Source organism: Elgaria multicarinata, chromosome 7, assembly GCF_023053635.1.
Source record: "Elgaria multicarinata webbii isolate HBS135686 ecotype San Diego chromosome 7, rElgMul1.1.pri, whole genome shotgun sequence".
In the NCBI taxonomy this organism is placed as follows: Eukaryota; Metazoa; Chordata; class Lepidosauria; order Squamata; family Anguidae; genus Elgaria; species Elgaria multicarinata.
This window is the reverse complement of record NC_086177.1, coordinates 19389185-19417050: the sequence shown is the minus strand read 5'-3', so window position 1 is coordinate 19417050 and position 27866 is coordinate 19389185. Positions and strand designations below refer to the sequence as shown.

Here is a 27866-nt window from a genome sequence, read left to right as displayed (position 1 = left end):
CTGTATCTTTAACAGTTGCATAGAAAAGGGAATTTCAGCAGGTGTCATTTGTATATATGGAGAACCTGGTGAAATTCTCTCTTCATCACAACATTTAAAGCTGCAGGAGCTATACTAGAGCGACCAGATTTAAAAGAGGGCAGGGCACCTGCAGGGCACTGTTGTGATGAAGAGGAAATTTCCCCAGGTTCCCCATATATACAAATGACACCTGCTGAACTTCCCTTTTCAATACAACTGTTAAAGATACTGGAGCCCTGTCCTCCTTTTCATATAGTCACCCTACATATAGAAACATGTTTCACCACACCAGGGCTGAGGAACGTTGATAATGCCTCGTAGGGAAATGCCTTGCTGTTCCTATTCATGCACTGCCTGTTCTGAGGATAAATATAGAAACTGTTTAGCTGTGCGAGTCTTCACAGATCGCAGATAGCACTGTGCACCTCCTGTCACTGCGCGAAGACTGTGAATGATGAGAATGACTTCCTTCTTCGTATTTGCAACCTGTTTACCAAAACGATTTATTCAGGCATTTCCAGCCGACATTGTATTCTTCTCTTGAAAATGTGATTTTGTTTGGAAATTTTGAAAGAAGCGTTTCAATTCTCCTTTTCTTCTTCCCTGAATTCATATGGAGGCATGACATGTTTTGCAGTATAATTTGCTTCAAAGTGGGGGTCCTTTGGACAAAATTGAGTAAAATCCAGGGATACCATTTTTTATTTTATTTTGTAGGTTTCAGCAGGTTGCAAAGAGATTGGAAAGGGGGCAAGATTCCACAAGGCTTGCTTTTGGATCCATTCAAGTCTGAAGTGTGTGTGTGTGTGTGTGTGTGTGTGTGTGTGTGTGTGTGTGTGTGTGTGTGTGTGTTTTTGATGGGGGGAGTATATTTAAAGAATTGCTTTTGATTCACTGACCCTGTTCAGGTGACACACTAAGCCACAGTAGTTAAGCATTTTGAGCTAAATCATTATGACTTAGTGTGTCATGTGAACCATTCCTAACAATGGTGGCTAGAAACCATGCTCACTAACCATTTGCTGCAACCATGGGTTAGTGTTTGTCTGAACAGGCTCACTCTCTGTCATATTACACACACATGCACACACACGCACATCCCACAATAACTACATCAGTGTTATCAACTCAGGGTGAACAGACACATGCATGCAAACCTTGGCATATAAGCTCCCTTAATTGTTTACAGAACCAGTTGCAACATTTAAGAGATTCACTGTGGGATGGATCCAGATTTATGCTGGATCAACCGTGGTGATGGAAGTGAACTTCCTCATCCCGTTGTTACCACAACAGCCCTTCCAGCCCCCTAAAAAATGCTACAGAGAGTAAGAAGACCAGAATGAATGCGATGAGCTATGGGGTGGGACAGGATCCTCCTAAATTGGGCAGAGAGACCTTCCACACATGGAGCTTTTCCTATGGATGCATAGTGGAGGATCCAGATTGCATTTGGTTAAACTCTTTTTACTTTTTCCAAAATTCCTCAGATGTTTCTCCAAGGAGGAATTTTGCAATTCACCTCCAAATTTCACTTTTTGGTGACATTGATTGGCAAGTTAGGGATGTGATGGCACACGAATTCAAAGGAATAACCACATGCTGTCCTCAAACTTGAATATGAAGTACTAGATAAATCAGGCCTATCTGACTGATTTTCCTTTTCCTTATTTAATTCATCGTGTTCACTTAGCATCATGCAGGTCTCTTCATGCATGTTATTTGCTCTGAATGATGATTTTTTATTGTTTAGCTTTAAGTGATAACAAAACAAAAACAAGAACCCAGAAGGCACACCAGAAGACGAGCAACCAATTTAGCTCTCAATTTCCTAGTTGCCAGTGCAAATAAGGAGACATGTGAGGTAACATATGTTTTCATTATTAAACAACAGAAAATATCTAAATTCTTTAGATGTAACAAAATTCTTCCTGAGCCTAAACTCAGGCAAATATGTTTCACATGGAGCCTTATAAAGAGGACATTGGTAATGGGTAACATAATGGACAATATCCTCAGTGACAGTTTTATAAAACACACGAAAATGCTGTTCCAATGGTAATTCCGTAGAATGGCCTTCTAAGAAAGCAAAAGGCATCATATTAAATTTTAATTCCTTAACATGAAGCTAAAGTGCTAATAATCAAGTAACGGGCTTTCTGATTGTCTGGCTTGATGCATAGCTAGAATCTAGAAAATGTAGAAGAATCTAGAATGATTCTTCTAGATGTTCTTTTCCAAACACAAAATGACTTGACTGAGATTTGGACATCGATTAGCTCCTAGTCAGTGTCTGTAATGCTGTTTCTCTCCTTTAAGAATGCAAGACAGAGCCAAACGCTTTACAGGCCAAACATGAAAATGGCAAAATTAACATTGTATTATGAAAATTTAGAAACCAAACTTGTATTTTAGCCCAAAAATAGGCCAAACCACTTCTGCACAATCATGAGTGGCATGAGTGCAAAATCATGAGGGGTATCAAGGTAAAGCCAGTACTTTCTTTAGATAATTTCGGATTTTTTTCCAGGTCCTGAAGTAATGATTGGCTAAAGCCCCAAAGCTCTGCAACATATCGCATAGAAGGAACAACATTAGCCACAAAGAATTTAAGGACTGGGGCAACTTGTATAGGAGAACATGAAGAAGACTCTTACTTTAATAGCACCTGACTGGGCCTTCCAAGAGGAATTGGCTGCAATTCCCCATCTCCGCCCCCATAACTATATGATTTAACCAGATGAATGGGAGTTAGTAGAAATTGACCAGTTAAATATAGAGGATTGATTACCAAATACAACAACTGTGGTTTTAGGGGGGGAATACTAAGGTGTTTCTCCCCTAAAATTAGCCAGGAGATCCACCTACTTTTTAAGACCACCCCTGGTCAAAGTTTATGGGCAGTATCCAATATTGCTAATTTGCTAGTGTTAATGACCACTGGTGCAATGAGAAAGTAGTGCTTGCTAGCACAATTGGAAAATGACCCCAGCTACCACTTCTAGAATGGGACAAATCAGCAGAGAACTCGAAAGGGTGATTTGTCCAATTCCAGAACAGATAGTTTCAAGAGGTTTCTTAGTTGTTCTCCGAAGTGTTCCTTTCCTGTTGCACTAGCAAGTCATTCCCACTAGCGCAATGTGTTTAGAGCTGGTAAATTGGCACCGCTGGATACTGACCAATATAACTGTATCATTTGCATATAAAAGAATATGGAGCTTCCTGTTTTCTAGAGCAAATTAAATCCCATGGTTTATGCCAACCTTTGGGAAAACCACTTACCTTTGGGAAAACCCACGGGGCATTTTAACACCTCAGTACATTGCTTGTGTTTGGAGCCTCACAACACCTCAATAGTAAAATCAATAGATTGTTGAGATGTCTTATACCCCAGATATGTTTTTGTTTCCAGAAAGAAAAGGGTAAGTGGCTGAAATCCAGGGGCATTACACAGGTGACAGAATACAACAATGGGAGGTCTACTTCTGTGTAAATTCTGCATTGTAAAGTGCATTTGGGATAGGTTTGCCACCCCACCCTAGTTGATAAAGTTTAGCTCACTTTATAGTTGGAATTGGGTCTGCCAAAAGCCCACTCCTGCTTTTGAATGATGTAGAGGTGTGTGTGTGTGTGTGTGTGTTTGTTTATTAAGGGAGTTGGGTTAACGAAAAACAAAACTGAAGGATAGGGTTGTTCAGAACAGCAATAATGTTTACATCTCTCAGATTTCTTCAGATATCTCTAGAGATTATTATGTAATTGTAATTACAAAAAAAATGACAAGTCTAGAAGAAGGAGAAATCACTCGGATCCGATTTATCAGACACTCGCTTCGCCACTGCCATTTCTCCTTGCTTGTGCATTGCATGAGCTTCTTTGGCAGCCCGGCAAGAGTCAGACAGTGCCCGGCAGCTGTCCGCCCTTGCCCAGAGCCTCCATTGCTCCAGAAATTATGTATTCCCCCCTCTTGCATAAAGGCCCCATTTACACAAGAGTAAAGGCTCAAATGCTCCATTTGCGCCTTTACTCTTGCACCTTTGCAACTACCATTTATGACAGTTGACAGCTGGTTGGGACAGCACAGAACTACTGCCCCCACCAGCTCTGAAGCCCCCTCATAGGTTCTCCTTCCATGCAAGGAGTCACTCCCGGTGCACCCTAGTCCCATGGTCTTTCCTCGACAAGCTTTTACCGAACTCTTCCTTCAGAGAGGGTCTTCATGATGTAACTTCTGCCATGCAGCTAATCTAGTAGACTGCCTCCCATCTCCTCCGCCCACTTGACCCTGTGTCAGACTCTGGGATCAGTCAGTCCTGGTGCTCCCCCTATCTCCGACAAAGGCTGAGTTCCTAAAGCAGGAGGGGGAAGATGATCTCTGAACCTGGGCCTTGTGGTCTTATCGAGGGTAGATTCCTCCCTGACTCCTGTAGGGTTTTGGGGAATTTCCTCCCCTGCTCCTTGTCTTGGCTGGGATTCTTCCAGTTCTGCCTTTGAGATGGCAGAACTGGAAGATGTCTTCAGCATCTAAAACCAAACCAGGGAGCCCTGGCCCCAACTTGACACCATTATGCAACTATATTCCAATTCAAGATTGCTTTCATTGCTTCCTTAGAATTAATATTATTCACTTGCAATTTCATAGTGAACATTTTCTTGTTATCTTTAAATATAAGCCATAAAAATCATAGATTGTATCTGCTAGGTATGATTATAGAAAATGACTAATTGTGATCGAAATTAAAAGAGGAAGCATTCATCTTTCTATGCTGAAAGAATGTAATCTGAATTCCTTTCTAGTGCCCATGTTCCATGAATTTTAAAATGACAAAAAATGTATGTGTTAGTATTAAAGTTCACCACTGGATGTCAGTGTTAGCTAAGCATCCAGAGTTGGCAGAGAATTGAAATCAGAGGCTCAGTCCAGTTAAATCCCTGTAGAGATAGGAGCGTTTCTGTTTCCTTTTGATTAGGTATGAGCAGGGCAATTGTGTAGATACCTTATACAAGTCATAAGAAAAAGGCAACTGAGATTCTTTCAACATGTACTAGGACACGTAGGGAACAGAAAATGTCATTGTGGTAGGAATAAGTAAGGGAATAAAACGATTTCAGACAATCACATTTGTGATTGCCATATTCTCTAATTGGCCAGGTTCTATCCACATTCTTGTCATGCTACCTGGCACCCATTTGCACCCTTTAGCTGGGCTGGATCCCCAATTTACTTGGTTTCCTGCTTATATAGTCACTAACCCTTGTAAACTCCAAATACAAGGCAAAATGTTCTGCCCAATGGTTTTGAGAGCAATGCAGCTGTGGCTGCCTTGCAACATTTTTTGCCAATGAGAAAGGTCACAGCTATGATTAACATTTAAGGTACCATAAAGATTTTTTTAAATAAATAAATAAATAATAGATTGATATACACATCTGCAGAAGGGACTTCCTGGTAAGGATGTTGGAGGAATCCAGTTTTGGGGCTAAGCTCTGAGTTTTCACCAGCCACACTACTGCTTTATAGCAGTATTTTGACAACTGTTGGGGCCCATTGACACATACCATATACCACTTTCCTACCACTATATCCTGCTTGGTGTGGCTCCTACTTCTTATAGTAGTAGTAATTTATTAATGCTTAGGCCATAGGCCATTCGCATACAGAATACATACACTATGAAGAAACAACAATATAAAAGTACTACATATAATCACAAACAGTTCATACATAATAAAAGAATAAAATTCAATACAATTAAAAGCATAATTTGAATATAAAATTTGTAGTTAAATAAGAACATCTCCAGCACAGTCAACTGCATTCTCAGTAATAAATCTTGCCCGAATTTTCATTGCTGCCAGGGCAAAAAGAGATACTTTGTGTGTTACCCTAGAGTCAGTGTCAGACAGGAGATAGAAAATCTTTTCTGAAGTGGTATTGAAGTGTAGTTGATACAGAATAGATTCCAAAAATTTGGTTCTTGGTTCAGAGTATAAAGAACAGAAGAACAAATAATGAGGCAGATCCTCAATTTCTGGGGCCCCACAAATACACAGACGGAGGGCCAAAGGGGTGCGCTGATATCTGCCATCTGTCACAGCTGTAGGCATAGTCTGAAAGCGGAGGGCTGTAAATGGTTGCCTAAGCTTTGGGGATGTAAGCTTTACCAGGTAAACAGCCCTTTGGTGGTCAAATTTATAAAGCTTATACCATTTTGAAAATTTGGAATTGTTAATAGCTTGTCTGTCCAGCCGAGCACCATAGTTAAAAATGTATTCCCTAAGTTTCTCCCTTGAGTTCAAGACAGAAAAGTTGTCAAGAGCAGGATACAATTCAAGCAACTTGTAATATCTTGAGCTCCAGCTTTTGCAGTTTGATAGCTGTTCAAAACATAGCTTGGGGAAAATCCTAACTGAGGAATCCTGTACAATTCTCCAATAGTTTGTTTATTTATTTATTTATTTATTTATTTATTTATTACATTTTTATACCGCCCAATAGCCGAAGCTCTCTATAGTTAAATAAAATAAAATGAATGTGAGATCTAATAGAGGGGAGATCTACTTCTGTCCGGACCAATGCTGCAGGAGTGCCTGGAGGAAGTCTTAACAGTTTTTTAAAAAATGTGTTCTGAAGTGCCTCCAGTTTAACCATTTGAGAGTCATCCCAGCCCCAGACAGCAGCACCATACAAGATCTGGGCAATGACTTTACTTTGAAATATTTTCAGAGCTGGGACAACCAAGTGTCCTCCTGTAGTGTAATAAAATCTAAGGATTGCTCCAATAGATCTCAAGGCCACTGCTCTAGTAGCTTCTATATGTGGCTTCCAGGACAGGTTCTCTGCAAAGTGAATGCCAAGGTACTTCTTATATACCGCTTTCATACCACTTTCATATTGCTATATCCTGCTTGGTGTAGCTGTGTCATGGGCCCCAACAGTTGTCAGTGCACTTCAATACTGCTATGAAGCAGTAGTGTGGCTCCTGCCTTCTATAAACCGCTTTCATGCCACTTTCATAGTGAAATATCCTGCTTGGTGTAGATGAGCCCTCAGTGACTGGCTCAAAGCCAGCCAGTGAGCTTCATGGCTAAGTGGGGATTACAATGTAGGGCTCCTGAGTCCCACTCTAACCACTACACCACACTGGCTGTCATCCCACATGAGCAGTTCAGAAGAATGCAATGGCTGTTCAAAGCCATTGAGAGATCTAATACAACGAACAAGGGTTCTGCTGAGCTCTGGGAACCTCCAAAGATATGCCTTGAACAGAATCAGGCCAATAGTCCATCATTTAGCCAAGTAATGGCAAAGATACCATTCTCCCAGCCCTTTTTGCTCAAATCCTTTAGCTGAGAACTCCAGAGACTGAGTGTGTGTGTGTTACATAAATGGAAAACCATGTGCTCTAGCACTGATCTGCAGTCTTTCTATTAAGTATATTTTAACTCTGCACATGTCTTTCTCCTGACCCACAAAGGACTCCGGCCATTTACTGACTGGTGTAACATTACATTTGCATTTGTCTGTCTTTATGGTAGCCATTGGACTTTGAAACGAAGAAGGCGTACACGTTTAAAGTAGAGGCTTCAAATGTCCATCTTGATCATCGCTTCCATTCTGTGGGCCCATTCAAGGATACTGCAACTGTGAAGATTAATGTAATGGACATGGATGAACCTCCGGTTTTCAGCAAACCTTTTTATACCATGGAGGTTTATGAAGATACTCCAGTTGGGACCATTATAGGAGCTGTCACTGCCCAGGACCTTGATGTTGGCAGCAGTGCTGTCAGGTAAGGAAATACTGACTCAGTGGGGGGGGGGGGAATGTAATAATGTTGAAGATGAACTCCAGTAAGCTGGATCAATTAACTCAGTATTCAAAATTAGGGATTCATGTATTGGTTCTGCTCCAAGGGAAAAGAGATCGGGGAACGACATAGCATTTTTAACCTTGTAGAATCTCTTGGATCCTTCATTTGAATTCCTTTCCACAATGTGCTAGGCTTCCAATGTGCAACATGCATGACATTGCATGCTCCTTGAATCACCATGTTCTCCATGCAGATTGCAATTGCGCAGCATGAATCAAATTCTAGGGATGCCAGAGGAATCTGGATTGGGGCTTGAGCTTGGTGATTTATCAGTCCACCGACCCCCGTGCTTGCCTAACTCGGTATGCACCAAATTGGGCAAACTCAGGGATCCCAGCTTCCCCACGAGCCACCATTTTGCAAAAAACCATGGGTAAGTTTTTTTTTATGTAAATCGCCATTTTGTGCAAAATGGCAGCCATAAATAGTGCCATTTACACAAAATTCCAGGCACAAATGGTCTAATTAGATTATTTATGTGTGCAATTTTGAATAAGCCCTCAATTTCATAGGAGTAGCTAGAGGCAGGTGAACTTCTAAGCTAAGGGTGGGGCCCTCTAGATGTTGTTGCTCTGCATCTCCCATCAGCCCTAGCTAAAATGGCCTATGGTGAGAGATTATAGGCATTGCAATCCAGCAACATTTGGAGGGCCACAGTTCTCATTCATGTTCTGGGCACTGGCACAAGCCTTCTGTCAGTTTGTGTGACACCCATAGGTACATCGGAGTAAGGGGTGTCTAAGAAATAAGTTCCAATGGTATGTTCCTTTTCTGACTTAACGGACCATCTGTGAACAGGATTGACACAACAACATTCTGATGTCTATCAAGATAATTTGATTGAAATGAGGTACAAATCATTACTGTGGTATAAAGATATGTTCAGCAATATATTTCAGGGAATGGCATTTACCTGGCCAGACCATCCAGTATCCTACCCCTTTCTCCTTTCCCCTGGATTTTGGTAGCAACCCTGTTCCAAAAGTATCTCAAAATTTGGCTCCATTCATTGTGATTTGAGCTATAGAAATGGAAGATGATGGAAGTTCTCCCTTTTTAAACTTGGGTACAATATTTGAGACTAAGACCTCAACTATAAAATTACTTCAAAATTATGTCAGTGCCCAGATGGGTATACTCATGCCTCTATTCTGTGTAATCCTTCTTGAATTTGAAAGGTTGCTCCTTCCAGTCTACTAGTTTTGTTTTATTTATTAGTGTCCACATGCCATATTTTGGCCAGAAAAGGCCCCCTAAATTACTTATAAATCAATAAAATACAATACCATAAAGCCATCACACAAAACATAAACAGCACAGCAGAATTAAAACCAAAACAAAACAAAACACTCCAATCAGAGAAGAAATCATTAAAAGCTCACCTAAACAGGGCCGTCTTTTCACAGTCTTTCTTTGGTGTGAAACGGAAGGTGCCAGGAGGCTTCCCAAAGGAGGGAGTTCCAGAGCTAGATACTACTACCCAGAAGGACCTGTCCTGTGAACCCACAATTTAACTTTGACAGAGGTGGAATACAAAATGGAGCCTCCTCTGAGAAAATCAACAGGGTGCAGCTATATTTTTCTCATCTTGCTCCCCTTCCCTCCTTTGCTCTGGGATCTCACCCCCCCCCCTTTAGGCTCGGTTTTTCTGCGGTCTCAGCCTGAGCCCGAGACCACGGAATGTGTGGCGGGGCACCGCAGTTTGTTCTGGCTCCTCGTGAGGAGCCGGGACCCGCGCACGGGGCTCAGTGCTCCTCAGGAGCACTGTGCTCATTGGGGGTGGGGTGGGGTGAGTGGGGAAAGTGTTTTTTTTAAAAAAAAAATACGTACTTTTGCACACGTGCATTCTTGTGTTTTTTAAAATAATTTTATTGATTTTTTTCTATAACTACATAATAACCAAATTTCTAAACAATACAAACAATACAATATAAAGTAATACCCCATAATACATAATACATAATAATACATACTAAACAAATCAATAAACATGTATACTTTACTTAATTCTGTTTAATCACTGATTAACATTAACGTGCTCTCCCCACCCAGGGATCTTAATCTGATTTCCAGAATCTCATTGCTTCCTCTGGAGGTGTTTTCCCTCTCCCCCTTAATAATACAAAGTCCAAAAACTGTTTCCATATTGCATTAAAATCATTCGTTTTAATCATTCCTCTTCTGACTCTGATATTACATGTTAATTTATCATTAATAGCAGTATCCCATATTTCTTTATACCAATCTTCTATATGATAATCTCCCTGAACCTTCCAGTTCCTGGATATCATTAATCTTGCAGCTGTTAACAAATTCGTTATCAATTCTTTTATTTATTTATTCTTTTTTTTATTAAGTCTCGCCTTTCTGTCTCCATTACAAAAATTATTTACTATAATTTGCCAGCTTTTTATTTCTTTTTCTGATGTCTTTATTGGCATCATTCTAAATAAAAAAATTATTTTTGGAAAAATCCTCATTTTTATAAGGGCTATTCTTCCAAACTATGATAAATTTGATCTGAATCTGATCTGATCTGATAAATTTATCTTTTTATATTTCTCTAATTTACTCCTAACTTCCTGTTTCAAACTGTTTAAATTTTCCTTTTCCATATCCTCTCAATTCCTAGTAAGCCTGATTCCTAAATATTTAATTATTTCTTTAACTTTCATATTTTTTTCTGTTTTCTCTCCCACTCTCTTCTTTTTTACTATAATTAAACAACATAATCTCTGACTTTGTCCAATTTATTTTTAATCCCGTCACCTCCCCAAATTCCCTCAGATGATGTTTTATTCTATCCATTTTCATCAATGGATTCTTAATTGTTAATACTGTATCATCTGCAAACATATTTATTTTAATTTCCTCCTCCCTTCCTATCCCTTCAATGGCTTCATCTTCTCTAATCACATTCGCCAATAGTTCTATAACCAATACAAGTAAAACTGGTGAAAGTGGGGAACCTTGTCGTGTCCTTTGGGCTAGTTGTATTTTTTCTGTCACACCATCATTTACCACTACTGAAGCTAAATTTTGCAAGTATAGTTGTTCTATTAACCCTTTAAATCTTTCCCCAAATCCCATCATTTCTATTACCATCCTTAATGCTGGCCAACCCACACAGTTAAAGGCTTTAAATATATCTAAAGCTATTAGATATATTAGCTGCTGTTGCTTTAAAAAAAATTAAATTTCAGGTGCGATACCTCTCCCTCTGAGGTCATCACGCACCATGTGTAAACAGAGGGGGATCTCACAATAAATCCATTGTGAGATCTTCACCCCTCCATCGCGGACTAACAGGCACATCTAGCTATGGTCTACATCATACTATCTAGAAATCTTGGGATGCATATTTTTAGATGTTAGTGTGATTGATTAACTAGTATGGAAATGGACTTCCAGCACCACCCAAATTTCAGACTTTGTAAACAGCAAAGTACACACACACACACCTGTTTGCAAGCAACCATTTTCTGACTTGCAAATGGCCACACTGGAAGCAACAATTAGCAGTGGAACCCCATATATGTCTACTCTGGCAAGTTTACTCAGAATAGCTAAATGTGAATAGGATTGCACTGAAAATGTTCCTTATGTTCAAGAGCCAAGTTGGATTAAATCTGGTTGCCAAAATATTTTGCCCATCATATCGTAGCCCTGACCATCTGTACACTCTTCCAACTCTACCACCATCTGTCATTGAAACATTCTCTTAAATAGTTCCAATTACCTCCCAAATCTCCCATGTAAAGCTGCATCTATTACTTATTGAAATGAAGCCAGTATTTCCACCATCTTCCTCTAGCACCTTTCCTCCATTTTCTGCAATAGAAATTTACCTTGTGAACTCCATAGAGCAGGGACCTATCATCATAATTGATTTTTTTTGCATTGCTATTCTTTAAAAAGGCCATGTAGGATTAGAGTAAGGCCACAGCTAGACCTAAGGTTTATCCTGGGATCATCCAGGGTTCGCCCCTGCCTGAGTACTAGATCCCCTGTGTGTCACCTAGATGAACAGGTTTGACCCCTGGACGATCCAGGGATAAACCTTAGGTCTATGGCCTTAGTATTCTTCAGCACAAATATAATTTAAATTAGGATAGAATGCTTACAAATACCATGTGAATGGCTACTAAATCCACATGAAAATATTTATAATAAATCTGGACTCCAGGGGATAATGTAATTTAAGGCTAGGTTCTTGGTTTTACAAGCCTTAGCTCATTGTCAGTGTTTAACATTTATTTTATGAAAATTGCTTTAGATATTGTACCTCATCCAAACTTAAATAATGAGCTGTCTAACAGAGAACTCTCCACTTACGTTTGATCAAAGAAATGCAATTCTTGATTATTGCTTTAGTAAATTGGCTTATGACACATTTAATGTGGTTCACTCTAATAAAGCATCCTATGTAAATTTTTTTAAAAAAAAAATCAGATATTTTAGAGTCAAGATGGTAGACATGCCTGAAAGATGATTAAGATAAATGCCAGTTATTTTCTTCGTGCATACTACAGGGGGCTGAGAAAAGTGACCAATGTTCTAATCTCAGGAGGATTTGATCATCAGTCTTATCTGTAGGTGGATTAAAGTATCTAAGGGTGCTTTTGCCAAACCTTGATAACCACAGCTTTGTTAATATTGTTACACACTCACACCCCAAGGCAGTGGCTGACCTGCTCTGATGTCATGGGATGTTCGTGAACATTCTAATGGATAAAAATGAAGTTCAGCCACACAGTACAATATTGGTAAACAGTGCAGCTGCTGCAAAACAACATTAGTTGAACAGCTTAAGAAGAAAACTAACTTCCCCCACAGGACTAGGAGGGACTGGGTACTGTTCGGAGAACAGGGGATTGACAGCGAGCAAAAAGGCTAGGGAGGAATGAAAAATGGATTGGAAAGAGAGCACGGCAGGCAAGGGAGATAAGAGATAGGAACCCAAAGAGGCATGATGGTTGACGAAAGGGGTACAAAATAGGTCATTTAACTGAGAAAACAGGATTTGAAGGCTGGATGAAGAGGGTGGCTAACATATGGAGATGTTGAAAGAAAAGCCAAGAAGAAATGTAGTTCGGGGGGGGGGGATGCATACATAAAGTCTTTTAAGTACTCTGTGTTGTTGGTGGAAAAGGAGTGCATTGAACAGAGAGCTAGCGATGTAGGAGTAGCATGGGTGCAAAAACTGGAGAACATCCAGTATGAATCCACAGCAGAGAGAGAACACATCTCAGGATGCTGGAAAGAAAATGCCCAGCACATTTTGACCTTGTCTTGTTTGGGGCCTTCTTCAGGGGCAGATATTAAAACAGCCTGCAAAGATCTTTGACAGATGTAGCTCATAAATGTCTGATCAGTCTTTGAATTTATAGAAAATATCGATCAGAGATAGCTGCAGGCTGTTTTCCGAAGTAGAAACATGTCGAACCTATATTGGAATACAGCAATTATTTCCCCAGCATCTTGAGAAGTGTGAACCCTACAATTTGTTTGAAGGTGTGAATATGTGGAGGAATAATTGATTTCTTTTGTCATTGGGGTGGGTGGGTTGTTCATTCCAGAGACACTGTGATCTCCCATTGTCCCTGAAAAGAATGGAGATTTAAAATCAGTAGCCTCAGAGTTACAATGTTCAAATAAACCTGCCCGGTATATAACCATCCACCAGGAATGATACTAGGTTGGGAGTTTTCCCTGGAATGTAGTGCATGACCATGCACAAGGTCTGTAGATGAGAAACTTGCTAAAAAGCAATGGTGTTTAATTTGATGGTGGAGAGAAGACGATTCCTTATAGAATAAGATTACTGAGGGCCCTTTTCGCTCGCTCATGCTTTCTACCACCTAGTTTCAGATGACCATCATTGCAACCATGAGGGCACAATCTTGCATTTTTAATGGAAGCTGATTTTTCTCAGGATAAGGGCAAGAGGCCTTGATCCACGTAATGGACCCTGAGGGTTCCATACGGCCTGTAGGTCTTAGGTCATACCCCTTCATCGCAGGTGTAGAACCACTTTCAGCCCAAGGTCTGAATTCCATTCTGAAAAAATATTTTGGGACCACATTCCAGTGGTGGGAGGGGCCAAAATCCCATAATATTTTAGTTTAAAGCTCTTACTGCCTGTAATTATTAGAATGTATGTAAGCCTATATGGCAGGGTGTTGCTGTTGTATTCTCTTACTATGTATAGCACCATGTACAGTGATGGTGCTATATAAATAAATAAATAAGCTTTAGGAAAGGCATTTTGACCTTTTCAAATAGGGGATTGGCTGCACAGGGAAAGAGGTTGGAGCCAGGGCCAGGGCTTTCTGGGGAAGGCCAGATTGAGATCCCGGGCCTAAGGCACTGCATCCCTGCTCTGAAGTTTTACTATACCACTCTTGTATTGCATGAGTGCTGATGCAAAGATACTGGGACTTCTTCTTTTTTTTTAAAGACAGTTGCCAAGACTAAAAAAGAAATAAATTAGAGTTTATTAAGTTGTTTGTGCTTATTTACCCATTGGCCTAACAGAAGGAAAGAAAATATATGCAGTTGTTAGTTACTGATGTATTAGTCTCCAGTACTCCATACGGTTTATATCCTCTAATTGAAACTAAAAGTCAATGAACAGAAGTTAGCAAAAGCATAAATTAGTTACAAACAGTTGCGTGTGATTACAACTTCTGCGGCTGTCTTACTACCATTATGCTGTGTTGGCTTTTTAAAATCTAGTTTGCCTTGTCAGGGTAAATAATGGCCTGTGTCAGTTTCATAATATTTTAAAGGAAGTACTTGCAAAGCATAATGCAGAGGAGGGGGTGGGAGAGAATAGGTTGTTTAGAAGACATGGGAAGACAATCAGTGTTCTCGAATGCAATAGCCAATATAATGTGCTGTGCAGTACAGTTTCATTGCAAATTAATTCATTTTCTCTGAGATGTTTTCCAGGCACAGTTTTAGCCGTCACAATGCCTATTACAGAAATCTGTAATCTCCAAAACAATGGAGTGGGGGAACAAAAGATAGATCTATGCTTTATGTGGCAGACAGCACAACTCCAGAGAACAAAGCAGTCCAAAACAGCTCACATTAGCAGAAGTAACACTAGTCATGGCAATTTATAACACTTTATCAAGCAAAAAGACTTTCAAATCTGTTCGGTTTGACATATGGGGATTGGAAGATAATAGCTAAATGATAGCGGGACGGAAATCCACTTATTTAAAGAATAGAGAAAAAGGGGGAAACGCTTTGCAGAAAGTCATTGAGAAGGCTGAGGTTTATTTTTCTTGTTTGGATAGAATCAAAGCAGCTGAAGTTTCCGAGAAGCCAGGAGTTTATTGGGTGAGGATCAAAGCTGTCAGAAATGTGGAAATAGAGAGACAAACATTGAATGAAGAAGAAACAGATAAAGGCGTAAAGGACATGCCAAAGAGAGGACACAGGCAGGGTCACTCCACATTTTTAGCATTTGGAACAGTGGTTTTCAGTCATTGCATATTCAGAATCCATACCTTACCTACAACATACATTCCACTTTTAATCTTTTTCTCTTACATATTCTTCATCCATCTATCCCTGTCTAACCATCCATCTCTGTTACCTTACTCCTTGGTGTAAGGTAAAAATTTTAGTGGCACAACAACAGCAATTTTCAGCAGCCCAGCAACAACCGGGAGACTGCACAAATGGTCTTGGTGGGCTACATATGGTCCATGGGCCACCCGTTGCCCATCCAGCACTAAACCGTAATTTACCATTGCATCCTAAAAAGGTCTTTGTGTGCACATTCTGGTCATAATGTAGCCGCTGTTAGAGACAAAAGGTGATGCTACAATTGCAAATAACTTCCTAGAGAAGAGTGATGTATATACTGTCAGTGCATATGGTATATTTTTCTCTGTGATCCTGCATGGACGGATAGGATTGCATAGAAAAAAACAAGCTGTTTTCCAGGTACAGCTCTTAATATGGATATGGAATGGGAACTATCTTTATTGTCATTCATTATACAGATTTCACTTTACTAAAAATAGTTAGATCCAGAGGCCTCTATCAGTGACCAAACAACTTACTTAAATATCTATATTACTCAAGTAGAGCATCCAATACTCTTTCTCTCTCCCTCTTGTTGAGTCAGGCATCACTAGCAATGTATCCCAGCGGCCTGTAGATCATTAGAACTGAATCAGCATTTTTAAAGATCAACAGTTCTTGATAAGCTATTTAGCTCATTATGAGAAATGCAAAGCTGACAACAGCTCTGGCAGGAGCATTTGTTAAGCAAATGCACATTGAGTCTTCAGCCTTTGCTAGACCTATCATGAAATCTGGGCATGAGGAAGGGTGATCCCATGTTGTAAATAACATGAGATCTCACCCTTGTCTTGACATCAGGCAAGGCGACTCTAGTAGAGAGCTGTTGTGCCTGCCATTTTTTTCTTTTTCCCAGGAGCAGCAGTGCAGGAGCTCTGCTGCGACAAACGGTATGGGTTTTGTTTAAAGAAAAATTTCCCTGATCCCCCCTGGCCCCGATCTCTCCCCCCTGGCCCTGATCTCTCCCCCCCAGCCCCAATCTCTCCCCCCGGCCCTGATCTCCCCCCCTGGCCCCGATCTCTCTCCCCTGGCCCTGATCTCTCTCCCCCCCCAGCCCCGATCTCTCTCCCCACCCTGGCCCCGAGTAATTGCTGAAGCCAGGAGAAGCCATGGAACAGCCCACATGCTCGTGGTCTCGGACCGCGGGAAATACCGGACTACAAGTGGAGCCCATTACTCCGGGGCAAGGGAGGGTTGACACACAGCGTTGATGCATCTGTACACACAAAGGCGATCCTGGGTATCAGACCGGGCTAACCCATCATCTAGCTAAGGTCTTAGAAGGGCATGGTGAAGAGTGATGGTGGAAGGGCATGGTGAAGAGTGATGAAACTTGCAGTTAGTAGTTAGCATGTGCTGATAAAAATTGCACAGCAGTTTTTATTCTGTCTTATACAGAGATTTTTTATAAGATTGAAATATAGAATATATTGTTCTCCAGGAAGCATTATCAGCCTTTATTTCTCTCCTTCTACTTTGTTTGAGTCCTCAGAACATACAGGACTTTCCATGTAAATTACTTTTACATCCTGTCAAATCAATGATTGTTTTGCTCATTGGACATTCACAGCAAAACAGTGTTTGCTCAGGTCAGCATAACACATACTATATTAGTTGTTATGCAGCCAGCTAGAAAAAGCAATAAACAAATCATTTGCTTTGAGCTTCAAGGATTTTAGTATTGCATGCTTTGGTGTCAGCAGAGACACTTCCATTTTGTCTATCTAAACAAACAACTATTTAGCAATTTATATCTTATCATGGGAGCTATCTATACCAAGGCTGCACTTGGTATGATAGGGATGTCCATTGCTGGGAAATTCAGTTCCTTTTTGACTCAACAGATTTCCGTGGCATATATGGCTCATTTTTGTTTGTGAGCTGAGCTATGGGCTTTTCCTAGAACTCTGGCAACTTTTCTTGCACATTTTCCCTGCACGTTCTGCAATTTGCCCAAATTTCTAAGCAACATTTCTGAGCAATTTGCCCAAATTTCTGAACAGACTTTCTGGACAATTTGCACAAATTAACAGCCAAATTTATTGAAATTACAGCTGAATTTGAGCAAATTCCCCATAGATTTGCATAAATTGCTCATAAATATGCACAATTTGTGGCACCTGCACACACAAAAGTGCACAAATTTACTGCAAACTGGCCTGATTCACTGCAGATTGAGTCAAGTGATGCAGCGGGAACTGAAATGAAGCCCGGGTGGCAAACCTGGAAAAAACTCCACACCCAAACATCTTTCTCCAGCATCCATAGGTATGGATGACTAACTTATCAAGGGAGTGTATTAGTCTTACATAATTTGAGATCTGCCTAACTTACCATAGAATGTCATTCATGTATGTTGGCCTGACACTTGTTTGGCAATTAGGAGTGGACGAGTCTCTCAGATTTCTCCTTTTTCCAAACTTAAATTCAGTTTGTCATGAACTTCGAGAATTCCTCCAGAAGTTCATATGAACATTTAAAGGCTTAATTGTGCATGTTTCACCTAATAAATGCATTTTGTTTATATTTCTGCCTACTATACATATCTTTGCAAGCTATCTTTGCATATCTTTCCTAACACAGGGCAGTGTCCAATGGTGTCATTCCACAAACTTAAATAGTGCTATCAGAGTTGTACTGAACCTTCCATTTGTGCAAGGAGTTGCCCATACACTTGTGCAACCAGTTGCACAGTAGGTTCCACAATAGGTACACAATGTGTTGCACAACGGTCTGTTCAATGGGTTGAACAAGAGTTATGAGCATAATGCACAGCTGTTTGCACAAACACGCTTGCATAACTAAGCTTGTGCAAATGAAACTTTAGTTGGGTTCTTCTGTTTTGCATGGTTCAGAACTTAGTTTCTGTTATCGCTACTTCATTGTGATAACAGAATGTAACACAGTTGCATATTATGGCTACGTGGACAGATCTGTAACTTGGCAGTAAAGGAGAGGGGAGTTTCTGGATGGTCCTTGATGATTTTGAGGTAGAAAGGTAATTTTGAGATAGAAAGCTTTGAGGTAGTGGTGAAGCTGGAGCTCACCAAAGCCTAGAATGCCATACCATATGCATATTGCCTAAATAACACACCTGTTAAGGGTATGGCCCTTAACAACTATAATTTTGGAGGTTGAGTGGAAAGCGCTTAGCACAGCTTGTTAAAGTGAAAGTTTTTATGTTTATTGAATTTATTTTTGAGCAGCAGCAATGAATGCACCAAGGTTAGTGCTAAACTCTGATGGGGAGAGGAAAGGCTGTAGAATTGTACTTGAAAATACAAATTTGAATGACCTTATTGGAAATGCAGTCAAAGATGTTTATATATTCTCTGTGCACTTTTTCTTGAGTCCATCCTTCATTATTCCCCATTTAGCCTTCTGACTTGGCATTAAAGCAATCATTGCTTCTTTATGACAAAGTAGGGAAATAAATCCTGAGAGCTGAATAACAAAACTCATTAGGCTGTGCCAGCTTCTATTATGATAAAGAGCTAGACGTTGTTAATTTCCACTTGTTTTCCTCCCCACACCACTACCTGATGCAGGTACTTCATAGATTGGAAGAGCGATGTGGACAGCTACTTTACAATAGATGGGATGGAAGGAACCATTGCTACAAATGAATTACTGGACCGAGAGAGCACTGCACAGTACAATTTTTCAATAATTGCAAGTAAAGTTAGTAAGTATAACAAGAGCAAAATTGCATGTGATGGAAACACTTCCCAGAATTCTCTTTACTATCATGTTTGCTCATTTTATGGAAGATCAGTTTTGGCCCATTTATTTGCAAAACGTCTTGCTGTATTGTTTTCTCATGTCAAAGGGAGCATGTCATGACACTTGAATTCATCAAGGAGAGGAGCAAGTTATGTGTTATTTGAGGGCTCATTTCAACCTTTAGATGTCTTTTTTGTTGTTGTTAATCTTCTTTAAGTTAGTAATTGTCCTCATGTGCTCAGACATAATTCTCCTCAATGACTCCTAGAAAAGTCAACCTGGTTTTGCAATAAGCCACCCAAAGGCTTTATAAATCAGCCAAAGACAGGCAGATGACTATGAAAGAAATAAGGGCACTCTCCATTCATAGCCGGAGTCAAGTTATTTGTTTACTGAATTGCCTACAGATACATTTTGCTCAAAGCAACTCACAGAACACATGTGTGTCTTCCATATGTGTTGGACTACAGCTCTCATGGCCATGCTATCAGGGAATTATGGGAATTGTAGTCCAACACACTTGGAGAGCACCATGTCAGCGAAGGCTAGAATAGATAATTTAAATTCTATAAACTATTGTAATACATTATAATATTGACAATTCATCAATTACATCTCACTTAAAACTAGTGCTGTGCCGAAAATTTTGGTTCTTCCATTTTTGGCATTTCAAGGGGGACAAAAACTTTGGCAAAAGTGGCTGGGAGGGGTGAAAAAAAGCGGCAGCAAAAGTGGCAGAAAAAGCAATGCCTCTTTCACAGGGAGAGAAAAAGTCCCCCAAAATAGGGGGCAGGATTCGGCACAACACTATGTAAAACTAGGGCTGTGCAAACCTTGGGTCTCAGATTCGGAAATCTGAATCACTGAGACCATTTTATGGTGGATCCACCATTTTATGATGGATCCACCATTTTTGCACAGCCCTAGGCCTCCATAAGCAAGTTACAGCTTATAACTCCCAGCATGCAGTGCCTGGGAGGGCTGCAATTACCCGGCCCAGGAACAGCTCGCACACAGGTCCTTGCTGCTGCTACTGCCACAGTTGCCTGCTCTTTGGACCAATCGCCTTGGCACAATCAGCTGCTCCTCGGTGTGATTGCCCACTGCTGCCACAATCCACAATACTCCAGTAACCCTGGAGGGGTCACTGGGTGTTCCACAGGTGCCCTGCAGCCTCCTGCTTCCTTTGATCAATGGAGTATCTTTGATATAACACCGATTCTGGCCCGCTTGCATTGGCTGCTTATACGTTTCCGAGCCCAATTCAAGGTGCTGGTTTTAACCTGTAAAGCCCTACATGGCTTGGGACCACAATACCTGATGGAATGCCTCTCCCGACATGAACCTACCCGTACACTGCGCTCAACATCTAAGGTCCTCCTCTGAGTGCCTACTCTGAGGGAAGTTCGGAGGATGGCAACAAGGGAGAGGGCCTTCTCGGTGGTGGCTCCCCGATTGTGGAATGATCTCCCCGATGAGGCTTGCCTGGCGCCAACACTGTTATCTTTCAGGCGCCAGGTCAAGACTTTTCTCTTCTCTCAAGCATTTAATAGCATTTAACAACACTAAGTTTGTTCTTTAATGGACCCCAGAACTGTTGTTTTTAAATGGATACTGTTGTTTTTATACTGTTGTTTTTGATGGTTTTAAATTTTGTATACTTTTAATGTTTACTGTTTTTAACTTTTGTAAACCTCCCAGTGTGCTTCAGCTATGGGGCGGTATATAAATGCAATAAATAAATAAATAAATAAATAAATAAATAAATTGCAGTGGCAGTCGGTGAACACACTGAGGAGCAGGTGATTGTGCCAAGGAGTGGGTGATCACACTGAGTAGCAGGCGACTGCAGCAGCAACAAGAACACGTGTGCCCAGCATTCCTGGGCCCTGGTAAATGCAGCCTTCCCAGGCACTGCATGCTGAAAGTTGTAGGCTGCAACTTCCTTATGGAGGCCTAGGGCTGTGCAAGGAAATGGTGAATCCATCACAAAATGGTGGATCCACCATTACATGGCCTCCCTGATTCAGATTTCCAGATCCAAGGCCCAAGGCCTGCACAGCCCTACTTAAAAAATAGCAAAAGTTTTAATGGACCTAACATACACCAATAGGCATGTTAACAATATTTCTTCCTGTGTGTGCAGCTGTTCACAAAGGAGGGGTTTGGATAGGTTTCAATGGAGCCTTGGTGAACTTTTCTTTTGCTGCAACATGTTCAGTTCACTGCAATGTGGCTATTAATGTGTTCCTGCAGCATTTCCAGGTGGACATTGTTTATACAGCTGCTTATTAGGGCAGCATTTTTTCAAGTTGCCACAGATAAGCAAGCCACAGCGGTCCCATAAGCAGCCCCAGCATGGAAGCCAAGGTTCACATCAACTGTGCTTCTCTTCTGGGCTGTGGTTCCTATGAAAGCACCAAATACTTCTACCAAGTGCTTGCATGGAACCCCTAGTAAGTCTGTTTAATATTGAAAGGCCTGTAACATCCGATCACAACATTCTACTCTGGTCTTTGTGTCTTTCATGAAAATGAAGTATTATTCTGAAATTCAGCGGGCATCTTATCATAGTTTGTTATGTGAATTTGAAGACTTTTTCCAAGTATGGGCAAAATTCACGATCATCTTTCCATTTCTAGTTATAAATAAACTCCACCAGCTGGAGTCCTGTCAACTCTGAGAAACTATAAATGAAATTGGGCTTTACCACTTTGCATGGAGAATCAGTTGAAGGTCAAGAGCAGGTGTCTACAGGATCAGCTGTGCCTGTCTCATCCTGCGGCTCTTTGACAGTTGTTTTCCAAAGAGCATCTGTGGCTTTGAGACGGGGCAGTATTTAAAATCAATGGTGATGCTTATCTCGCTGCTCTCTCAAAGCAAATAATCTTTACTAGGAGTGATGATTTGAGATCCCATTAAGTCTCAAGAGATCAAGTTGGCTTTCTCCTACTGGCATAATAAACGTTGTGCCATTTACATTGATAAAGACAGTGATGGGGAATAGATAATAGAAGCTAAAGATGAATAATTAGGGTTTTTTTATCTGAATGTCTGTCTCATATAATACAATTATACCATAAGAATCTATTATATAACTTTAAAAGCAAAATAATTCCAGGGATAGGAAATTCTTTTTATAGGTTTTGTTTTGTACTGAGTTGACCCATCCAGAGCTCTGTATATAAACCTGTGTCTGGTATTGAATGGTATTGAAAAGGGAATTTCAGCAGGTGTCATTTGTATATATGGAGAACCTGGTGAAATTTCCCTTTTATCACAACAGCTAAAGCTGCAGGTGCCCTGCCCTCTTTTAAATCTGGTCACTCTAGTATAGCTCCTGCAGCTTTAACTGTGGTGATGAAGAGAGAATTTCACCAGGTTCTGCATGCATACAAATGTCCCCAACTGAAATTCCCTTTTCTATGCAACTGTTAAAGATACAGGAGCCCAGTCCTCCTTTTCATATGGTCACCCTAGCTTATACCACTTTGGAAAATAGATGGGGGTTCACAAATTTGAATGCTCTTCCATTAAAAAAAAAATCTGCTTTTTTAAAACTAAATGTCAAGGAGGGGGGATTCTAGCCTAGCCTAGTTTTCAATGTGGAAGGATTTTTTTCTTTTGTATAGCAGACCAACACTCACTTGAGTTCCGGCCTGTTGTCTGGAGTTGCATAAAACATCATTGTTTTATGCCAGATCTATAATGTTGCTGCCAGAATTCCATAACTTATTTTATTTATTTATTTATTTTCTTAAAAGGCAATCCACTGCTAACCAGCAAGGTCAACGTTGTCATAAATGTCTTAGATGTCAATGAGTTTCCTCCTGAAATTGCAGTGCCATATGAGTCGTATGTGTGTGAAACCGCAAGACCAGGACAGGTACATCATTCTTCTTTAACATGAGATGTATATTCAGAGATGTGTATATGTAATCAAGTGCAATGATTAACAACCCACAAAAGCTTGTTTAAGTATAATTCTTTGTATGGCACTCCTTGGGTATTGTTTTATTAATGTAAATATTATTTGAATGCATTGGTTAACTTTCTAAAGAAAGAAGTATGCTCATAATAAATCACAATAAGAATAATGCTTTCTTGAGCAGTGCTTACGACAATCCTGAAAGGTAGGTCAGTGTTATTATCCCCATGTTGCACATCGGTAATTGAGGCACATTCATTCATTCATTCATTCGTTCATGCAAAGAGTTTATAAATTGCTTTTCGTTCCACAAGGGTCCTTAAAGTGATGTACACAACAGAATGAAAGCTAAAAAAAAAAAATCCTTTCACGGAACAACATTTAAATGCATCAAAGGCCTGGCGAAACTTTGCAGTTTTTACTTCCCATCTAAAACTTAGTAAGAATAGAGCCAAGTTGACTTCCCTTGGGAGAGAGTTCTACAGTCAGGGTGCTGCTACAGAAAAGGCCCTGTCTCATCCATCTACTATCCTAGCCTCTCTTGGTGGTGGGTCACCCACCTCTGTTGAAGTTTGCAAATTATGAGCAGCTCATATGGGAGAAGGGTTGTCTTTTAGATATCCTGGCTTAATCTATACCAAGCAGGATATTGCACTATTAAAGCAGTATGAAAGCGATATATAAAAGGCAGGAGCCACACCAAGCAGGATATAGCACTATGAAAGTGTATAAATGTGGTATATGGTATGTGTCTTGGGCCCCAACAGTTGTCAGTGCACTTCAATACCGCTATAAAGGAGTAGTGTGGCTCCTGCCTTTTATATATTGCTTTCATACTGCTTTCATAGTGCAATATCCTGCTTGGTGTAGATTAGCCCCTGACTCCAAACCATTTAGTGATTCATAGGTCAAAAACAGCACCTTAAATTGGGCTGAGAAACAAATTGGAAGACATTGCAGTTTATTTAAGACTCATATTATAAGGTCTATAAATCACGTCCCAGACAACAGTCTAGCTGCCACATTTTGTACTAGCTGCAGCTTCAAGGGTAGCCTCACATAAAGTGTGTTCTAGTAGACTAAATGAGAGGTAACAGAGGCATGGAGCAATCCAAGAGCACCTGCAAGCTGCAATCCATCAGAGGACATCCAGAATAGGCTGTAACTCCAATCCTGGCTTGCCTTATCTACTGACCAACAAATCTCTATCTTGTCTAGTTTGAGCCTCAGTTTGTTCACCCACATCCAATCCCTCACTTTGTTTTTACACTGTGTCCATACAGTGGTCCAGGACTTCATGAAATTAGCATAGTCATGAGATGCAAACCCACAATTCAGAATGATCTTCCCCAGTGGTTTCAAGTAGATCAGGGTTACTTGTGGTCCTCCACATATTTTGGCCTGGAACTGCCATCCTCCCTCATCATTGGCTACGCTGGCTAGGGCTCACGGGAGTTGTAGAGTATAACATCTGGAGGGACAAAATTTGCTCACCCCTGAAGTAGATGTTAAAAAACATAGGGAAGAAAACAGAACCCTATAAGCCCAACACAGAGCACTGAGGAACCCTATAACTGAACAACTGTGGGGTTGAGCAGGAATCCTTTAGTACCATTTTCTGAGATGATTCAGTTTTGTCGTTTGCAAAATCTCAAGTCCCATATTAGCCAAACATCCCAGAAAGATGCAACGGTATTGAATCAAATGCCACTGAGAGGTGCAACAGAACCAACAGGGATGCACTCCTGTCCATTTCTCAATATCCACACAGTTCTCCAAAGATGACCAAGGCACTTTCTGTCTCCAAACAAGGCCTGAACCCAGATTGGAAAGGATTCACATAATCAGCTTCATTGAAGAAAGTCTGGAGCTCTAAGGGTTACCTTTTAAAAGGAAGATTAGAAACTTCCCTATAATTATTGAGGGTGCCAAGAAAGGCTTCTAGAGCAAAGGGATTGCAACGGCATCTTTTAGAGGAGCTGGAACATTTGTTTTAACCAGGTGTAGGGATGTCCCAATTGCCCAAATGTGTCTGGGAGTCCAACAGACACCACCCCCACGTCCCCATCCCTGGACCCAGTCAGGCACACCCAGCACAAGTACAGACACGTGCTTGTGCACTTCAGAGTGCTCGGCAGCCGCCCAGCCTGGCTGCCAAAATTGCATACTCCCCCCTCCCGCGTTAATGGCAGCCACCATTAATGCCACAGTGGGAAGTGTGCAACTTCCAGAGCTCCAGAAATTGTGCATTTCCCCCTGCTGTGTCAGTGGCGGTCACCATTAACCCAAAAGTGGCAAGTCTTTACCTTTGTGTTAATGGCACCTTTATTAACTGCCCAGAGAGCCCTGGCTATGGGAGCGGTATATAAGTGTAATAAATAAATAAATAAATAACTATATGGCCATCATTGGTACAGCAGGGGAAGTCCACAATTTCACACTTCCTCGACACACTGCATTAATGGTGGCTGGCATTAACACAGGGGGGAAGTGCACAGTTTTGGCAGCCAGGGCTGGTGGCTGCCATGTGCTCACTGGGCCAAACCAAGCCTCAGAAGAGGCTTGCATGGCCCGGCGAGTGGGGACAGATGGCAGAGGTGACGAGGCAAGCATCCACTGAGGTGGGTGAAGCCAAACACTGGCCCCCATATATATATATATATATATATATATATATATATATATATATATATATATATATATGGCAGCCCATTAAAGACTCCATAAATCTCCTGTTTTAGCTGCCTGCCAAAACAGAGCATATGTCAAGCATCTGGCAGGCTGTAATACACAGGTGGTAGGCAGAATTTGGATTGGATGGGGGGAAAGTCATTCTGCCTTGTATTAGAAGACTGTATTTCTTGTACAGTGGACACCTTAATGGACAGTGGAGTGAATGTTCTGCAAATGAACTGTGGCACTCTGAAAGATGCATTCAGCCGCCAATACAGTTGGCCTCTGGGGATCCACTGAAGTTAGGCAGTATAATCACAAGTTCCTTACCTGGGAACAAAACTCATAAAAGACAGCAATTTCCTTGCCAGGATGGGCAAAGTGTTAGCAGACTGAAATATAAACGCACAATATACGACCGGTGTAAATTCTGCTAAGCCTCACTACCTTGTATCGCACGTTTTCGCCCTCCCTCATTAACAGTTCCCCTGAACTCTACATTTCTTGAGCTGCGACTCAGACGTAATAAAGGCAACAAAATCTGCCCTGTTACACTCTACTATATAGACCTGTTTTATAAGCTTTGCAGAACCAAACAGAGTTCCAAGGCCCCAGGCCAGCATGCTTTTTTTCCCTTTTTTTTTTTACCGCATTCCAAATTATGGCCCAGAGGATATGGGATTTGCAGCCTCAACAGTTCTGTTACTTCAGTAACCATGCCTATGAAAAATGCACTCTTTTTCTTGATCTCCTCTGTATAGACAGTAACTGTGTTTACATAATTGCCTGTGGAAGCTGCTTATATGACATTTGTCCCTTTTATGGCATTTGTTTCTGTGAGACAGGCAATATGATTCAGCAAATGCACTATGCTACACAGTTACAGCAGGAATGCAGAACCTCAGGCAAATCTGGTGCACCTGGCATCCCAATCTGGGTTTCCAAGGCTTCCCAGATGGCCACATCCCATCCTCTGACTCCACCCCCTTTCCCCCAGTCACCAATCATTGGGTGGTTTTCCTGCTTTTGTGTGTGTGTGGGGAGGTTGTAAAAGCTTTATGTGCCTCTCCTGAGGCTTAGGGCCTTGCTAGACCCAGCCGGATAAGCCGGCCTGGAGGCGGGGTGACAGGGCGCTGACGTTAGCGCGTGCCACCCTGGCTTCCACACGCGGGATGCGCAGGGATGTCGGGATCCCTGCAGCGTCTGCCATTTTTTTTAAGTTTTTTTTTAAGTTTAAAGGGGCTACATGCGGCCCAAAGACTCCGGACCAGGTAAGTCCATTTTTTAAAAAAAACGAAGCCCCCCCTCCCTGTCCCCGGCCTTGCCCTGGCAGCGCCACTTGCCTGCTCACTCGGGGGGCGGCGCCAGGCGCTCTCTCTCTCCCCCGCCCTCCCCCCTTGCCATCCCCGATGCCTGCTCTCCCCCCCTCCTGCTGGGTCCGGCCTTCCCCCTGCCCCTCTCTTTCCCCCACCCGGGCTGATGGGCACAGTGCTCGGATGCACTGTGCATTATTATAAAAAAATAATAATAAAAATGAGCGCTGTGCCAAGTCCGTGGCTTTTTGCGGCTACTTGCGAGTAAGCGAGTAGCTGCAAAAAGCCACAAAGACTCTAGACGTTCTGCAGCCCCGGCCTCAGGCCGGAGCTGCGGAAAAGGTGCACCATAAGCAACTTCGCTTATGGCGCATTAGATGAGGCTTCAGTGCGGCCTGGACGCACAGCAGGGAAACCGGCTCTCAAGGCGCGCTAAGGCCTCATCTAGCAAGGCCCCCAGTTCCAGCCATTAAGAGATTTAAGCTACAATATCCTGGTGGTTTTGGTATTTTGCTCCCACCCCCTTTGCTTTGGTCCCATCCTGTTTTCATTTTGTCCCCTGACAACCAATAAAATGCGGCCCCAAGAGCATCTCCAAAATCGAATTTGGCTTTCAGGCTGAAAGATGTTCACCACCCCTGCCCTTGAGGGAAAATCCACCTCAGGGGATTATTAGAGGAAATGAAGGCCCTGTTCAGACAACACACTAAAGCATGTTGGTTAAGCTAAGCA

General features: G+C 41.4%; 1 protein-coding gene across 2 annotated transcripts in view; it reads left to right on the top strand.

Annotated features, from left to right (window-relative positions):
• The window catches only part of CDH12 (cadherin 12), a 563366-nt gene that overhangs the window by 522933 nt on the left and 12567 nt on the right, over positions 1–27866 (top strand). For both annotated transcript variants that reach the window (XM_063130255.1, XM_063130254.1), the window contains 3 exons: positions 7561–7814; positions 19046–19182; positions 22985–23106. In XM_063130255.1, coding sequence (XP_062986325.1) covers positions 7561–7814; positions 19046–19182; positions 22985–23106 — 513 coding nt within the window. The remainder of the gene's footprint in view (positions 1–7560; positions 7815–19045; positions 19183–22984; positions 23107–27866) is intronic.